The following is a 17,692-nucleotide window of genomic DNA, read 5'->3' on the forward strand; positions in this document are numbered from 1 at the left end:
ATCACTTCAACAACATTCAAACAGCATATTTAAACTAAACTACTATACTATACTACTCTATACTATACTAGGTCCGCCCTATATTTTAAATTGGAACTCGTTGGCCTACTGTCAGTATTTCATTCTCTTTGACAGTTCAGTAATTGGACACTTGAATCATAAAAATGCTGTGGATGTTATAAATATGTGCTGATTTTATTTGTTATTAGCCTATGCTTTGTAAAGTGTGGTGTTGTGCACTTTTATTGTAGGTCTGAATTTTCATAATGACAAGCAGATTTGTCTTTAAAAAACAGTGAGCAGAGGGCAAGTTTAATTCTTAAAACTTGGTTTCCTCATTTTCTTTTCTAAGGTTACATTGTGCTGTTGACTTACCGAATACGCTGAAGTGAAAGCCATCTTATTGATGTCTCTTTTGTGTTGTCTTCGTTTGCACATACAGTATAGCATTGAGGTTATCCAAAAGTAATGGAAAGTAATCATGTTTCATTACTTTAATATTGTGATAATTTGATTAGATTACTGAATACAATTTTTAACAGGTAATCAGTAAAAAAAGTAATCCTCCCAACACTGCAGACAATTTTCCACTCTTACAGATAATCTTGGCTGTGGCAAAGGGGTCTGCTTCTCCACCAAACCACTGGGGGCGCCGAGTTTAATGGTCCCACTTTCTCGCATGTCCCTTACAGCTTGTCGTAGTCCAGGAACAAGGGTTTCACAATTGAACCGGCGTGACTTTCACAGGCTGACATCCATTCGCGGTTGTGTAAAGGTGGCCCGATCCGCCCTGGTCTAATAGCCAAAATGAGAGTCCTAAAAGCAGGTTTAACCTTATCTCAACTGCATTTAAAGAAGCCCGGAACATTAACTCTAAAACAGGTAACGTTACGACAATTGTCTTTTTTTGCCAGTGTTATCTTACTTAAGCCAGCTAGTCTGCTAACAACGTCAACGTTACTTGGTGAACTGGCAGACTGTAATACTGGCTAGCTAGTTGGATATATTAACTTTCTAATAGCATACGATTCAGTAATTGTCATCTGTAATACTGTCTGTAATACTATTGCGTTTACATATTTGTGCACTGGTGCGGTTTCTGACAGGTTCTATTAAATAGTTGTCGGTCATGTTCCTCTGGCATCATTCCCAACGAGAGAATACGCAATATTGGCATCTCTGCACATATTGACTCGGGGAAGACCACTCTTACCGAGCGGATATTATACTACACCGGAAGGATAGCTGAAATGCACGAGGTAAAACGTATAGTGTTTATTCAATTAATTCATTCATCCGCTGGGTGAAGAGGTGCATTCACGTGGTGTTTAATATTATCAACACTACGTGATCCTGATGCCCTGTGTTATCCTTCAGGTGAAGGGCAAGGACGGGGTCGGGGCTGTCATGGACTCCATGGAGTTGGAGAGACAGAGGGGAATCACCATTCAGTCGGCTGCCACATACACCATGTGGAACGATTACAACATCAACATCATTGATACTCCCGGTAGGTTGGAAACCGAACTCCACGGGAGAAAATGTGTCATTACCTTACACGTTGGTTGTCATCAAAGCCCTGGTCATCTTTTCGTTCATCTCGCTGTTTTCCCTCATATCTTCATCTCATATTGTAATGGCCCTTTTTCATGTATCCCCCTGTATAGGTCACGTTGACTTCACCATTGAGGTGGAGCGCTCCTTGCGGGTGCTGGACGGAGCGGTCCTGGTTCTGTGTGCAGTGGGAGGGGTGCAGTGTCAGAGCATGACGGTCAACAGGCAGATGAAGCGCTACAATGTACCCTTCCTCACCTTCATCAACAAGCTGGACCGCACGGGATCCAACCCAAACAGGGCCCTGCAGCAGCTCAGGTGAACTGATCATCACTCATCATACATGTGTTTATCATACACTTGTTCATCATACACTTGTTCATCATACACATGTTTATCATACAAGTGCTCATCATACACATGTTTATCATACAAGTGCTCATCATACACATGTTTATCATACAAGTGCTCATCATACACATGTTTATCATACAAGTGCTCATCATACACATGTTTATCATACAAGTGCTCATCATACACATGTTTATCATACAAGTGCTCATCATACACATGTTTATCATACAAGTGCTCATCATACACATGTTTATCATACAAGTGCTCATCATACACATGTTTATCATACAAGTGCTCATCATACACATGTTTATCATACATGTGTTCATCATACACATGTTCATCATACAAGTGCTCATCATACACATGTTTATCATACAAGTGCTCATCATACACATGTTTATCATACATGTGTTCATCATACACATGTTCATCATACAAGTGCTCATCATACACATGTTTATCATACAAGTGCTCATCATACACATGTTTATCATACATGTGTTCATCATACACATGTTCATCATACAAGTGCTCATCATACACATGTTTATCATACAAGTGCTCATCATACACATGTTTATCATACATGTGTTCATCATACACATGTTTATCATACAAGTGCTCATCATACACATGTTTATCATACATGTGTTCATCATACACATGTTCATCATACAAGTGCTCATCATACACATGTTTATCATACAAGTGCTCATCATACACATGTTTATCATACAAGTGCTCATCATACACATGTTTATCATACATGTGTTCATCATACACATGTTTATCATACAAGTGCTCATCATACACATGTTTATCATACATGTGTTCATCATACACATGTTTATCATACATGTGTTCATCATACACATGTTCATCATACAATTGTTCATCATACATGTGCTCATTTATCAGACATTTTTATCCAAAGTGGCTTACAGTACAGTTTGGATCAAATCCATATACATCAATGCACTCCAGCACTATCATCACTGTATTTAGTGGCAGGGTATTCTGGGCAAGTTCAGTGTGTCGCAGATTGTGCATAGATAGCATCACCCTATTGAGCTTATAGACAGCTCACTGCATGTGCTTCAGACATCTGGAGCAGAAGTGGATTATTCTCAAGAATTCCCTTGGTGTGTGCTTGCATTCAGTGTACTGCAGGTTACTTTCATGAAAGGACGAAAATGTTTGTTGTTGGTCCTGAGGTATTTTATGTTATGACATGAAAATCTACATACTGTACCTGAGGTATTTTATGTTGTATGACATGAAAGGAAATTTAAATACTGTACCTACTCTACCCACTGAACTTACTCTCCTTTTGTCTCTCAGGACCAAGCTTAACCAAAACGCTGCCTTTGTGAACATCCCCATTGGCCTGGAGGGCAATCTGAGGGGCCTGGTGGACCTCATCGAGGAGCGCAGTATCTACTTTGAAGGGCCATTTGGGTGAGCAGCGTGTGTGGTGATGAAATGTGCAGCCGTCACTGAATTGATTGAAAGTGTTGTCAATTGGAAGCCAATGGGCTATGACATATGTAGCTTTTACGAAATATATAAATTAAAGAAAGGGCGATATTAATAATAAATATAACAATAATAATAATGTATATAATACTGGAAAATCAAAAGAAAGGGTGAAGTTTATAATATATATATATATGTATAATATTAAATATATTTATAATAATTAATGTATTTAATATGTATAAATGAAAGAAAGGAGGGTATCAATAATGCACCAAATCTGTAGCGCTGATAAAATGGGTAGCAATAACTTGTCTGAGAGTAGTGTCAATAATACAGACTAATGGACTATGACAAATGTAGGTCTTACTAAATAGATAAATGGAGAAATAATTATGCCAGTAATACACTCAAATGACGCTGTTCTGGTTGAGTATCTGCAGTGGGTAGTGTTATGTATCCATGACAGTGTTAACGGCATGCCCGTATTTTGATAGCATGCCTGTATTTTAATGTAACCGATGATGTGTTTCCGGTCGGTGTGTCCGTTGGAATAAGTTTCAGTAAACAGTTTAATTTATGAGGCTCTCGTGTTTCGCGTAACAGGTACAGGTAGAATAACAGGTAGAATTCATGCAATGATTAGTACATGCAGTGGATATGAAGGCAACCATATCACTGTGCTTGTTTTGAAACTCCACATTATAACAGTGTTAAGGTTATGAAACGCTGCATTGTAACAGTGTTAAGGTTATGAAATGCTGCATTATAACAGTGTTAAGGTTATGAAACTCTGCATTATAACAGTGTTAAGGTTATGAAATGCTGCATTATAACAGTGTTAAGATTATGAAACGCTGCATTATAACAGTGTTAAGGTTACGAAATGCTGCATTATAACAGTGTTAAGGTTATGAAACGCTGCATTATAACAGTGTTGAGGTTATGAAACGCTGCATTATAACAGTGTTAAGGTTACGAAACGCTGCATTATAACAGTGTTAAGGTTACGAAACGCTGCATTATAACAGTGTTAAGGTTATGAAACGCTGCATTATAACAGTGTTAAGGTTATGAAACGCTGCATTATAACAGTGTTAAGGTTACGAAACGCTGCATTATAACAGTGTTTTGAAAGGGGTTGACAAAATGCAGTGTAAAAATATGAGAGCCCTTATGTCACTTACCCATGTCTCATTTTCTAGTATGAGTATCCGTTATGATGAGATCCCAGCTGAGATGCGTGCCGAGGCGGCCGACCGCAGGCAGGAGCTGGTGGAGTGTGTGGCCAACGCTGACGAGACCCTGGGAGAGATGTTTCTAGAAGAGAAGATCCCCACCATTGGTGACCTGAAGGTCTTATTTCACAATCCTTTTGACTGTTGGTGTAGCTGTATTATAAAACGATCTGTTGCATGACATTGTACATTTTGTGCCAGACAGTCTATAAGTTTTCTTTTGAATGCATTGATAAATGCCAAAATTAAGACCCTCTGTGTTCCTTGGTGGAAATTAATGTGGGGAAAGACCCCTGAGGTGTGATCATGTCTATAGACTTAAAGCCACATTTCTAGCCTAGCCTTCATATAGCGGAATACTAGACAACGTATGATGTCGTGGTGTAATTATTATTTCAATATAATGTAATGTGGTAACGTTTTGGCTGAAACAGAGTTTTGACATCATTGTTTTTGCACCATTGATGCATTAACTCATATCCACATCGAGCTGCAGTCGTGTGTAATGTCCCTCTCTCCACTCCTCTCTCTCTTTCTCCGCTGCTCTCTCCACTCCTCTCTCTGTTCCTCTCTCCACTCCTCTCTCCACTTTTCTCTCTCCACTCTTCTCTCTCTCTCTCCACTCCTCTCTCTCCACTCCTCTTTCCACTGCTCACTCCTCTATCCTCTCTCTCTCGACTCTCTCTCCACTCTCTCTCCACTCCTCTCTCCACCTCTCTCTCCACTCCTCTCTCCACTCCTCTCTCCACTTTTCTCTCTCCACTCTTCTCTCCTCTCTCCACTCCTCTCTCTCCACTCCTCTCTCTCTCCCCTCCTCTCTCTCCACTTCTCTCTCTCTCCCCTCCTCTCTCTCCAGGCTGCCGTGCGGAGGGCCACTATCCAGCGCAACTTCTCCCCAGTGCTGGTGGGCAGCGCCCTGAAGAATAAAGGAGTCCAGCCTCTCCTCGATGCCGTGCTGGAGTACATGCCCAACCCCACCGAGGTCAACAACTACGCCATCCTGAACTCGGAGTGAGTTCAGCCACAGAAACACAAGAAGGAGCACACAATGTCATGTCAAGTCACAGGCCGCTTTGCAAATAGGCACCTACAGCAGCCTACGTAGCCTTCTGACAAGTGTTTTTGGCTATGACAGAAGGTTTTTGCAGTGTTTATGTCTTACGTCCTATTTTTTATTTTTTTTCTTCCAACAAGGGATTCAAGTGAAGGCACTAAACTTCTGATGGACCCTACTCGAGATGCATCCAAGCCATTTGTGGGCCTAGCCTTCAAGTTGGAGGTGAGTTTTCCACATGTCCATACAGGTTTGCACACAAGGTGAAGGCGAATTAACACAGGTCCAGACTGAACACACATTGAACCACTGTGTCCTTAACGAAGGCTCTTCCTCTTTCCTCTATTCTCCTGCGGTGTGCTAGGCCGGGCGCTTTGGTCAGTTGACCTACATGCGTGTGTACCAGGGCTGCCTGAAGAAAACCGAGTACATCTACAACACACGCACCAACAAGAAGGTCAGGGTTCAGAGGCTTGTACGGCTGCACGCTGACCAGTTGGAGGTGAGTGCAGAAGAGTGTTGATGACGCACATCAAGGCAGTTATCTTCTCGACAGGGAGGCCCGTAAGGAAGCTTTTCCTTGGGCTTTCATGATGTAATCATTTCCATGACAATTGGCCTGAGGTGTAAAGGCCCAGGTCCAGTTTTTAAACAGTTTCTGTTCTGTTTCTGTGAAGAGTTTTACTCCTGAGTGTCGAGATGCCTACTGAGTGCTTTAATGGCTTCTGACCACATCACAATAAACCCTGGGAAAGGTGCCTTTTGAAACTGTTGTGCTAAGCGTTAGGTTGCTCTTTAAGGGTTAGTTGGACAATGAGTGATGGAGTTTCATGGGACTGCACTAAATAGTTTTTATGTGTGTATCTCTTCTCCTCTGGAATGCAGGATGTGGATGAGGTGTATGCTGGCGATATCTGTGCCCTGTTTGGGATCGACTGTGCCAGTGGAGACACCTTCACTGCCCGCACTAGTGCCAACCTCTCCATGGTACGCATGGTTTTTCTGTGTAGTTGTAGTGAAGTTCTAGGTATTGATGTATTGTATTAGAAAGGATGGTGCGTGAATGATCGATATGGAAATGTTTGAAATAATCTGTTTCTCCTGTTTTGGCCTGTAGGAGTCTATTCACGTCCCCGACGCTGTGATCTCAATGTCCATGAAACCTGCCGTCAAGGCAAGTACTGGGGGCCTGTTGGGAACACATAGTACAGGCACACACACAAAGACTTTTCGGCTGATTGTATCTGCTGCCTGTTCTTTGACATTTAGAATGACATGGACAAGTTCTCAAAAGGCATCAACCGCTTCACACGTGAGGACCCCACCTTCAGGGTGCACTATGACACGGAGAACAAGGAGACCATCATCTCTGGCATGGGAGAACTCCACCTGGAGATCTACTCACAGGTACCAGACCACCTTAGTTCCTCCACACAGCATTGTGTTGTGGTACAAGAACCCCCTTAGTTCCTCCACACAACACTGTGTTCTGGTACCAGAACCCCCTTAGTTCCCCCACACAACACTGTATTCTGGTACCAGAACCCCCTTAGTTCCTCCACACAGCATTGTGTTCTTGTACCAGAACCTCCTTAGTTCCTCCACACAGCATTGTGTTGTGGTACAAGAACCCCCTTAGTTCCTCCACACAGCATTGTGTTGTGGTACAAGAACCCCCTTAGTTCCTCCACACAGCACTGTGTTCTGGTACCAGAACCCCCTTTGTTCCACCACACTGCACTCTGTTCTTGTACCAGAATCCTCAGCTCCCATGCAGGTCAGAAAAGTGTGCATTTTTAATGCATGTACTCCTGTGAGTAAACAAATATGGTAACATACAACATATTCCCTTTAACAATTACATGCCATTATAGATATGTTCTGTCCAAACCCATCCCTTTTTCGTTTCTTTTCCACTTTCCATTCAGAATGGCTATATTCGAATGATTCTGTACAAGACTTCCATCTTAGCAAGACAACTAGATATATAAATATTTTGGAAACTTGTTCTAGTGCTTAGCCTCACTCTAAACTTGTTCTAGTGCTTAGCCTCACTTTATTCACTGTGTGTGTGTGTGTGCGTGCGTGCGTGTGTGTGTGTGTGTGTGTGTGTGTGTGTGTGTGTGTACACAGAGAATGGAGAGAGAGTATGGTTGCCCGTGTGTGATGGGCAAACCCAAAGTCGCCTTCAGAGAGTCCATCACTGGACCTGTGCCGTAAGTTGGGTTATTTTGACAAATTAAAAATACGAAGAAGAGTAAAAAAATCACAAAGTATAACTCAAACTGGACTCTGAGTGATTCATAGCATCATTCATATGCCCTTTGTTATCAAAGCTGCTCGTAGCGAATCTGCCCCTGTACTGATACACCTGTGTACATTCCCCTGCAGGTTTGAGTTCACGCACAAGAAACAGTCAGGAGGCTCGGGTCAGTACGGTAAAGTTGTTGGAGTTCTGGAGCCGCTGGACACAGAGAGCTACACCAAACTGGAGTTTGAGGACCGCACCATTGGAACCAACGTCCCGAAACAGTTTGTCCCGTCTGTGGAGAAGGTAAGGCAATGTGTGGAGCCATTACTGAACAGATTGTAGCGTTCTGGGATTACACTGATTTGATATTCATACCATTCTGAAACTGTAACAAGTAATGTCCTTTATGTCGTAGATCTGTCTAATCAGATCAGATCTTAGAAGTGTCTGGTCATTTACACAAAGGTTAATTTCCAAGTATATCTGGACTCTAACAGTAACCTACGTATGTTTTCTGTCACTGGGTGATCACTTTCTCAGAGTAATCTTATCGTGGCTCTGCCTCGCTAGCCTGTTCTCTATGTGTCTGAGTATTTATCACAACGCCACAAATAGAATCAAAGGCCTCACTGGGTGGCCGCCGGTAAAGTACCTAATGGAAACTTTGTGCTGCTATATTCCTTTCCCTCTGTCCTTCTCCAGGGCTTCAGGGACGCATGTGAGAAAGGCCCTCTGACGGCACATAAGATCTCTGGTGTGCGGTTCGTGCTGGAAGACGGAGCCAGTCACATGGTTGACTCGAATGAAATGTCTTTCATCCGTGCTGGGGAAGGTGCTCTCAAGCAAGGTGATGATCGGACTTGTTTACTCTCTGTAGCGAAGGGAGAGAGTGGTCACCCCACCCGGACTTGAACCCGGGCCTACAGGGTGCCAAACCAAAGAGCCAGGCTCAATGGCATGGCAGTCAGAGCACATACCCATGTGTAGTGACTGCACATCGTCACACCCTCACTGCTTTGAAAGGCTGACATGTCCACTGGAAGTTGGCTTATTTAATAAACTAGGAAACCCACTTGGGGTCCATATCCCTTGGGAAGATGGTTCCTCCATGGTCTCAGTAGTGCAGCATGAGACGCAGGATCCCTTGAGTAATTGGTCAATATATATTGTATAAATAGGGAAAGATATAGTGGATGTGGCTTAACTTACATTTTTGCTACGCTTACAAGCAGTGTAGTTCAATGCTTGACCTGACATCTCACTTAGGAATTGTAAAGCTCCTCCCCTAAGACTATTTTAGAATGTGATCACACAATTATCATTATACTTTTTATACTTTTTGAAAATTAATAATTTCCCTCATCGCAGCTATGGAGGATGCTAACGTGGTGCTTCTGGAGCCGATCATGTCTGTGGAGATCGTGGCACCCAATGAGTTCCAGGGGCCAGTCATTGCCGGGGTCAACCGTCGCCATGGTGTCATCACAGGACAGGATGGATTGGAAGATTACTTCACGCTCTATGCCGATGTAAGTCGGGCTACAGAACTAGAAAAGAACAGACAAGACTAGAAGCGACCAATTGTGCTCGCGTGCGGCTTACAGCTTTATAAGGGTCATCAGGCACCTCAGTGAAGTAGGAAGTTATGAACATGGGTGAACACTGTGTGTGTGTGTGTGTGTGTGTGTGTGTGTGTGTGTGAATATTTTATATATGTGTATACACACTTGTTGCATGGTGGTAGGTCTCTCTATTTACTTCATACATCCGTCCACCTCACAAATTCATGCAAGTATAACAACATGACACACCAGCACTGCTTGAAAACAGAACTGCAGTCTCAAACTAAATAGACCCTTAGCCGAGTACAGATCTTAACACCCTGACCTGAATAATCCTCTTTGATTCCAGATTCCCCTGAATGACATGTTCGGCTACTCTACAGAGCTGCGGTCCGGCACAGAGGTAAACCCCCCCTGCACCACAGCCGGCACGCCGAACAAAGATGTCTCTGAGCGTTACGTTTGATGCAGTTAAACTCTAACATTCCCATTATTGAGTTAGCTTCCATTTTGAGACTGACATTTTTCCCTTTTTCTCTGTCCGCCTCCTCTCCTTGCTCTCTCTCTGTCTCTTTCTCCTCTCTTTGGGACTTTTCCTCTCTTATGCTTTCTTTCTTTTTCTTTCTTCTCCTCCACTCCACTCTCTGATCTCCAGGGGAAAGGAGAGTACACTATGGACTACAGCCGATACCAGCCCTGTCTGCCAGTCGTCCAGGAAGAGCTCATCAACAAATATCTGGAGGCAACAGGACAACTTCCTGCCAAGAAAGGCAAATGGAAAAACTGAGCCTGAGGCCAAATACACACACACACACACACACACACACACACACACACACAGTGCTCTCAAAGGAATATTTGGCATAGCTGTCTCGCTGAAGGGCCTCAGTTGCCAGTGACAGATTCAACTTCGGTTTCAACCATTTTCTATGGGGACAGTGAGGATGGGGCTATTGAGTTAAGATGTGTGAGTTAAGATAATACATGTTTTCTCTTCTTTCATATCTGCACCTACCCTGCCGTCATCAGTTTAATGAAAAGCATGAACCTTGTCCCAGGTCAGCAGTAGTTAACGGATAACAGCATCGGTTTCAGAGACGGCCCCACTGATCGAAAGGCAAAGCTCATACCAGATGAGTTTGAAGTCAAAACTTCATCACTACACACAGAGATGATTTTTCTCCCTCCCTTCTTCTATTTTTCTCCCTGTCCTTTTGCCCCCAGAGTGTAATTTATACATTTTTAGACTTTCCTCTATCAGACCTGTATGGCTGCTGCCCCCCTCTGGACGGGACTACACCTGGACAGAGGGGTGGACGTGGGCTTGTACAGTGGATTGCTTTTGTACTGTGTACAGCGGATGTTGACGATGAGTATCAGTGTAATTAAAGACTGTTATAATTACATCACGTTTTGTGTGTCCTCATTAGTACATTACTGTCAGCACTGACTGTCTCTCAAGCACCGAGTGAGATTGCAGCTTTGAGCCTAAATGAAGATGGTTTACATAAACTAAATGTAAATTGCCAATGTTAAGTAATTGTACTGTTTTGGGGCCTAGTTTTGCTTGTTTATCAGTTCATACCCGCACTAGAACCAAATCGGCTTCCACAAAACAGCCAGTGTTTCAAAGAAAGTTAACGAAAAAAAAGTTTTTTATTCCCAATTTTCATCTTTTCAGTGGATTTGTGTGTAAGTACTTTTTATTTTTTTGCTTGTTAGAGCATTATTATTTATGCAACATCAATGTTCAAGCCATTAGTGTATCTTATAAGACTGAAAAATGTCTTTACATAAAACAGTTGTGCAAGTAGACTAGATAATAATATAAGTTGCTCCTGTATGGAGCTGGACCCCTGGTATTTTAACAAAGGACCTGTGGAACAAACCAGTCATCATCCAGGCCCAGCAGCTAACTATCGTGTCTGCTAACATCAACCATTTTGACCAAGACTGTCCTGAAGTGCTCCCCCCCCCCCCCCCCCCCCCCCGCCGGGTGGCGAACGGTGGCCTATGGCGTTGATTCAGCAGGTTTGGGCTGCCACTCAGTCTGCAGCACACTCACGCCCCCTGCTGGAGACCAGGACACCAGCAGCTTCCAGTGGAGGATCTCCTGCAGATGAAGGAATGAGCCAAGTGTTAAGGAATGGACGCACACATGAACTGTCGTAAGCTGTCTCATCCCTTACCAGCAAGGTAACTACCAGTGCAAATACACTGGTACACTGAACTAATCTAAACAGCTGTCTCTAATTGAAAGAAGGTTGGTATGAAAGCTTTTCAGAAAAAAAAACCCATGTGCTTTACACCGTACCTGTGAGATCATATCATGGAGCAGGACATGATACTTGAACCTCAGTTGGCCATTCTCTGTCTCCTGCCACGACAAAGAAGAGAGAAAAGCAGTGAACAGTTGTATAAGTTATATAAGTCTATAAGTTCCTGTCAGTGGAAGAAAAGCTATAATATATTTATACACACAGTATATTCCATTACCAGAACCTGAATGTTGCAAAAAAGGGTCGCATAAAAGAACCCTCATCACATCCCTTTCATGTCAAAGACCCCATCATTATTCCAGTGACATCCTCTCTAAGCATTCTTCGCCTTAATGCTAATAGCCAAGAACTGTAACTTGCCTTGACTCAAACCTGGTAAATGACATGTAAACCGGTAATGTGGTGTTGTTTACAGATCTGTTCTTGTGCGTCACCTCACCAGCTGGGTGATGCTGGCCACCTGGGCCATGTTGTACAGAGTGCTCTCGTTGGACTCCCTCAGCATGACGAAGCTGGCCGCTGCCGCACCCAGGTGCCAGAGAGGCTTCATCTCTGGAGCGATGTGACCGTAGCTGTCTGCAGTTATATAGGTGACATGGAACGTCCTGATTTTTAGACACATAGCCCAAAATTGCAATTACACGAACAGATATGGCAAACAAAATGGTAGTGCCTCAGCTTCATCCTAACATTGAACTCCTTGTTGAAACTATGATTGTGACTGCAAAACCAACCTACAAAATCACAGTCAGTTTAAACAGCAGTGCAGCACCTGGTATGTTGCTCCCTGAGACGGGGCTGTCCGAGCTGTTGAGCCGCTGGAAGAGGGCCTCCTCCTCGGCCGTGGTGTTCAGCTTCTGCATCCCCTCACAGGGGCACTGAACCTGGGGGGCCCTCTGGTCCTGCTCCCCTGAGAAGAGCACCTCCGCGGAGCACTGGCCTAGATCAGTCTGGGGGAGGGGACACAGGAAGTCACGTTATCAAAGAAGAGTCCGGCCATTATTGCCATTCACTTTAAGTGTTGTTTTTGTTGCTTGCCAGACAGATGCAACTAGGACGAAAAAATCTAGAATTCCCAGTTCCCTGATGTATATTTTTATACCCCTAATGCTTTTTTACACGTTCTTGTACTATTTTCCGAGTTTTCCGGGATATCCAAGTTCTGAGTGGTCTTGAATATGACAGGATAGATGTCTTCCACTTAGTTTTACTGGTTCGAGGTTGAAAGGTCCATGTGGTCACTATGTTTACCATCACAGTCACAGCAGGCCGTAGGCGACCTACTGGTTGCCCATACTGATACTGATAATCTGTGTTGTATGGATTCTAATACCAACCACATGGAATGCAACCCTTGCAAAAACCTGCACAGCTGCCATTACCTTATCACAATCCTGTGGTACAGTGAATGCTGTGTTGCAAGCCTTAGGTTTCTAACAATAACTATGTTGCCTTGGCAACCGCATAAACACCCACCCACCCAGACTGGCTCTTATCACAACACTGAGTCACACTAGAGTGAAAATGGGATGTGCCCAAATGACAAACTCACTCTCACACACACACACACACACACACACACACACACACACACACACACACACACACACACACAAACATTCATTGGCAGAAGAGACTGCCATATATACTCACATTGCTGATGACTTCCTTCAGTGAGATCTCCAGGTAATATTTTTTCCCAGCCTGTCCTAAGTCCTGTGGAAGACAGCCAAGCAGCATCAGTAACAGAGTCCATTTACTACTGATTACTTTCTTACAGAGGAGAAATAAGGCAATGCACTGTGACCTCAATCTGAACCAGCTCAGTATCGGGTCCTATCTTTAGTGTGGCAACATTCCAGCCCCTTTCAACAGACAGGACTGTCATTGCAGTATTGAAACCTGCCATACCATAAGTCCTAGGAGTGTATTTGTGTAAGTGTGTGTGTCTGTGACTGTGTTTGTCTGTCAATAAGTGTTTATGTGTGTGTCTCTTACATTATAGCTTCTGTTATTTGTATGCATCGTGTACATGCATCATGTATATACAGTTCCAACTTATGTTGTATCTGTATCGTGTATCCTGTACATTTACCACGTATATTTACCACGTATACCAAGTATACTAGCATGCTTATCCTGATACGTGTATGAATTCATCTGCAATGTTTCTGGTTCTCTCTTCTCCCTTTCTCCTTCTTTCTCCTCCTCCCCCTTTTCCATCTCTACCTCCCTACCTGGCCAGCTCCAAGCAGATGCCTGAAGACAATGGTATTGTTTTGGAGCTATATCAATCAAATGTTATCGAATTGTTTGTACGTGTTGGCATGTCTGTCTGCCTGTCTGTCTGTCTGCCTTTGGGTGTGCATATCATAGTGAGCTCACCTCCAGGCTGGCCTTGTTGACGCGGTGCAGCTCGATCCACCTGAAGGGCGAGCCGTGGCGTGTGTTGAGGTAGTGCTGAGCCACCTTGGCCGCCCGCTGGGCCGGGTAGTGGTGTGGGACAAGCTCTCCATCGGACATGGTTCCGTCAAGCTGACAGTCGACAGAAAAGACAAGAGAGGAGGGAAGAAAACAGAAGAGAGAGAAAGAGAGACGGGAAGAGTGAAAGACAGAGTAACTCTGACAACCTGTGAGAGGCAAATAGAAATACCCAGCACAGAGCGGTTGGGGCGTGGTTCAGGTGCTAAAGAGAACTTTGACCACGCTGTTGAAATCCCCTCCTCCTTCAAGTGGTCAGGAGATAAAACATGTTCTGCACAGAGTTTGTAGAACAGTGGAAAAGCTGCTGTGTGTGTGACACTACTGCACACAGAAGCAATTTCCACTTCCTACTTCCTATGCAAGATGAGATGTGATCCCACCCACTCTTAAAGAGACAGAACAGCGAGTGTTTCCTGTGTGTCTACATACACAGAGTTCCTTAAACTGACTTATTTATTTAACTCATTACACAGTTATAGGCACAATTGAAATGTGTTTAGCATAATCATTTACAAATAATGTCCTGTCCAGGATGGTCCTGACCAGGATGGTGTTTTTGTTTTACTTATAAAAGCTATTTTAGTTATACACTGGATGAGATGTTAAATTCCTTGTGTTAGTGGTTAACACATCGCACACTTAATCACAGAGCATAGGTCAACTGTGTAAACTGTAGAAATATTTTTACAAGTATGCTTGTGTTTAGATATTAAGAAATGGTTTACTTATAACTAAAATACTACATGGCTTTGTAAGCCTGGTGACATCTTTATCAAATCCTATTATATTAATAAGAGTTTTAAATGACACATAGATATGAAATGGCACATGGAATGATTATGAACCTCCAACTCACAACCCCAGCTGTAAATGTTACAAGAATAGTTCTTATTTTAAGCCATAGATAATTCAAAATAATTACCGGATGGTCACATATATATATATATACATCCCTCACTTCAGTGCCTACATGCATCAACTAGTGTTGAAGCTGGTTGGCATCTTTACAGCTCACCTCCTTCCCAGGATGTTGGCCCACTCACCTCAGGAGGCAGCTCTAGCTCCACAATGCTGTTAGTTTCATGAGGCTCAGGATCAAGCGGTTCTGTTTCTGGACGGTACGGCGAGGCCAAGCAGTCACCGAGCAGCACCAAGAAGACCCAGAGAGCACAGAGGGGACGACGCATCGTGTTCCACTGGGAGAGACGGAGAAAGCACACTGTGGCGAGCTGTGTGTCGTTTGGGTTATAAGCTGCGTACAGCCACGACGGCCATCTTACGTAAGAGGCTCTGGGATACCACAGGAACTAATGCTATCCAGATACACAGATGACATTTCCTGCTGAACTCAAATAAACAGTTTCTTCCAGGACACCAGGAAACAGCTGAACACACACCACATATTTCCCTTTCTCTCTCTCGCCATCTGTCTGTTTATACACTGTGTCTGTGTGTGTGGGAGTGTGTGTGTGTGTTTTGACACTTGGATCAAACAGGGAAAGATAAACCTGAAATGAACAATGATACAATTTATAACTTATTTTCAGCATTAAACTAAAATATAATTTAATTTGATGATGTTTATGTTTGTGGGATGAGTTAGGGGAGACTGCTATCCATCCATTATCACTGTGGATAGTGGCTTTTTAATCTTAGTACCAAACAGGATGTTCTGTCTATAATTAACTGCACAATGTTCACAATGTTGTGCTGTGGTCTCTAATGATTGAGCTAACAACTAAACTTTTTTGATGAACCGTCATATTTTAACATGGCCTGGAGTGAAGGCAGAGGTGGGTGGTGCCTAAGCAGTGTCATGGCTTTTACACTGACTCGGATGGATCAGTATATTCTTTTCATTACTGGATGTAGTCATGCTCATACTCATGATATGATGTATAGAATGGCAACACAAACTATCCAAATATATTAACAATAGTCCAAAAAGTATTTTCCCAATATTTTCAAACTATTTGGAGTCTGCAGGTAGGATTTGGTTGCAATTCTGAACAACGGACAGCAGGGGGCAGCAAAACATTAGGAAAAAAAGACAATTCCACAGACCTCTGACTGCATGGGCCTGCCAGAGTGTAGTTAAAATGATTCTTATGCAGTCTGTCTCTGATGATCCGACCCCCACGCAAAAAGGCAAAATAAGCTTTTTCTCAAGAGCAATCCCAAGGGATGATGGCATAATTATATATTCATTTGAATAAATTGATCTAACCTAGGGCATTAAAAGTCTGTAGAGTAGACCAGTGCCAGTTATTTGAAGAGAATATTCTGATCACCACTGGAGCGGTGGGGATCGTAGTTCATTAGGATATAGATCACATGTAACCCATCGTCGCTAGCTTTCACCTCCCTATGGTTTATTACAGCACTTCATTCAAAATGGGTTCACATGCAGGCATGATCATCTTTTTTGACATTTGCAGACAGACAGGTTTTTGGAAGCAGCCACTACTCCCAATCTGTCCAGAGGAGTGATAAATCCACTCATGTTGCTGAGCCAACTGACTGATTAATATAAAAATGAAATATGATCTTCTCTGGCAGGCAGAGTTCTATTTTCCACCTCCCTCTCTCCATTTTTTTTCTAGAAAAATTAATGAGCTACACTGCTATTATAATGTGTCCTCCATGGCAGTGTGTGGGGGTGGGGGGGGGGCATGTTTGTCAAGGGCAGATTAAATTCAGTAACAGATGACCTGGCCAAAGTGAATTGTGGGCAATTCTAAATGACACAGGAAATTACTCTCATTGAAAGGTGATCTGACATAGGGGCAGGGTTAAGAAAGGTTGGGAATAGCAGGCAGCTGAGGGAGTTTTCGGTTGTCTTCCCTCAGGAAATACTTTGGCATAGGCCTATATTTCTTCTTTAATAAACTTCTTTTGCCACAGTATAAGAATTAAATGGCACTAAATAAGTGGACATCTTTAAGGCCATGACCCACTATATTTTCTTGCAATCAAAACTGTGAGTATAGCCAACTATAAATCTACCCAAACTTGCAATCTGTAAAATCCTATTTAGGACTTTAGGCTCTTCATAACTCATCTAAATGAATTGGTCATGCAACCTTAGAAGCAAGTAAAAACTCTGGCCTGCAGCAATTTACTTGTCATTATAATAGATAAGCGGGGCTATGATGACTTTTACAAGTGAGGAAATTAAAACTATGCATTGGAGATTGCGAGGAACCGAGGACCCATCCAATAACGGAACGTATTATCCTAGTAATAAACCTAGTAATAAACATTTTAAAAGTAACACACGGTTAGGGTAAAGAACCCATATACATGTATAGATACATGTATGAAAGAAACAATGACATCATGTGCATTATGCAGCCGTTCACCGCTAGGGGCTCGCGTTGAGGGGCTTGCGTTGAGCGTCGGAGCTCTGTTTGCAGTATGTACAAATGTGATGCAGT

General features: G+C 43.0%; 2 protein-coding genes across 2 annotated transcripts; one reads left to right on the plus strand and one right to left on the minus strand.

Annotated features, from left to right (window-relative positions):
- The first annotated feature begins 754 nt into the window (after window positions 1-754).
- On the plus strand, window positions 755-10,898 carry gfm1 (G elongation factor, mitochondrial 1). Its single transcript, XM_080844297.1, has 18 exons — window positions 755-882; window positions 1,107-1,259; window positions 1,378-1,510; window positions 1,668-1,872; window positions 3,253-3,369; window positions 4,593-4,743; window positions 5,482-5,636; window positions 5,820-5,904; window positions 6,044-6,181; window positions 6,565-6,666; window positions 6,797-6,853; window positions 6,949-7,086; window positions 7,813-7,895; window positions 8,071-8,233; window positions 8,633-8,777; window positions 9,299-9,459; window positions 9,842-9,895; window positions 10,148-10,898. The coding sequence occupies exons 1-18, from the start codon at window positions 808-810 to the stop codon at window positions 10,277-10,279; spliced, it is 2,247 nt and encodes a 748-aa protein (XP_080700423.1). The 5' UTR covers window positions 755-807; the 3' UTR covers window positions 10,280-10,898.
- Window positions 10,899-11,485: 587 nt separating this feature from the next.
- lxn (latexin) lies at window positions 11,486-15,538 on the minus strand. The gene is made up of 7 exons (XM_080844232.1): window positions 15,299-15,538; window positions 14,157-14,306; window positions 13,425-13,487; window positions 12,544-12,721; window positions 12,211-12,347; window positions 11,807-11,869; window positions 11,486-11,605 (listed from the first exon to the last, which is right to left on the minus strand). Exons 1-7 carry the CDS (start codon window positions 15,440-15,442, stop codon window positions 11,504-11,506), a joined length of 837 nt encoding a protein of 278 aa, XP_080700358.1. The 5' UTR covers window positions 15,443-15,538; the 3' UTR covers window positions 11,486-11,503.
- Window positions 15,539-17,692: the final 2,154 nt, after the last annotated feature.

The sequence above is a fragment of the Sprattus sprattus genome (genome assembly GCF_963457725.1).
Source record: "Sprattus sprattus genome assembly, chromosome: 9".
NCBI lineage: Eukaryota > Metazoa > Chordata > Actinopteri > Clupeiformes > Clupeidae > Sprattus > Sprattus sprattus.

Excerpts from the sequence above, each read along its gene's own strand:
- gfm1 (XM_080844297.1), top strand. The coding sequence starts at position 808 with ATGAGAGTCCTAAAAGCAGGTTTAACCTTATCTCAACTGCATTTAAAG. Across the intron at positions 1,873-3,252 it reads AGGGCCCTGCAGCAGCTCAG|GACCAAGCTTAACCAAAACG; the intron begins GTGAACTGATCA and ends TTTGTCTCTCAG. Across the intron at positions 7,896-8,070 it reads TCCATCACTGGACCTGTGCC|GTTTGAGTTCACGCACAAGA; the intron begins GTAAGTTGGGTT and ends ATTCCCCTGCAG.
- lxn (XM_080844232.1), bottom strand. The coding sequence starts at position 15,442 with ATGCGTCGTCCCCTCTGTGCTCTCTGGGTCTTCTTGGTGCTGCTCGGT. Across the intron at positions 13,488-14,156 it reads TCAACAAGGCCAGCCTGGAG|GACTTAGGACAGGCTGGGAA; the intron begins GTGAGCTCACTA and ends TGTCTTCCACAG. Across the intron at positions 12,722-13,424 it reads TGAAGGAAGTCATCAGCAAT|ACTGATCTAGGCCAGTGCTC; the intron begins GTGAGTATATAT and ends CCCCTCCCCCAG.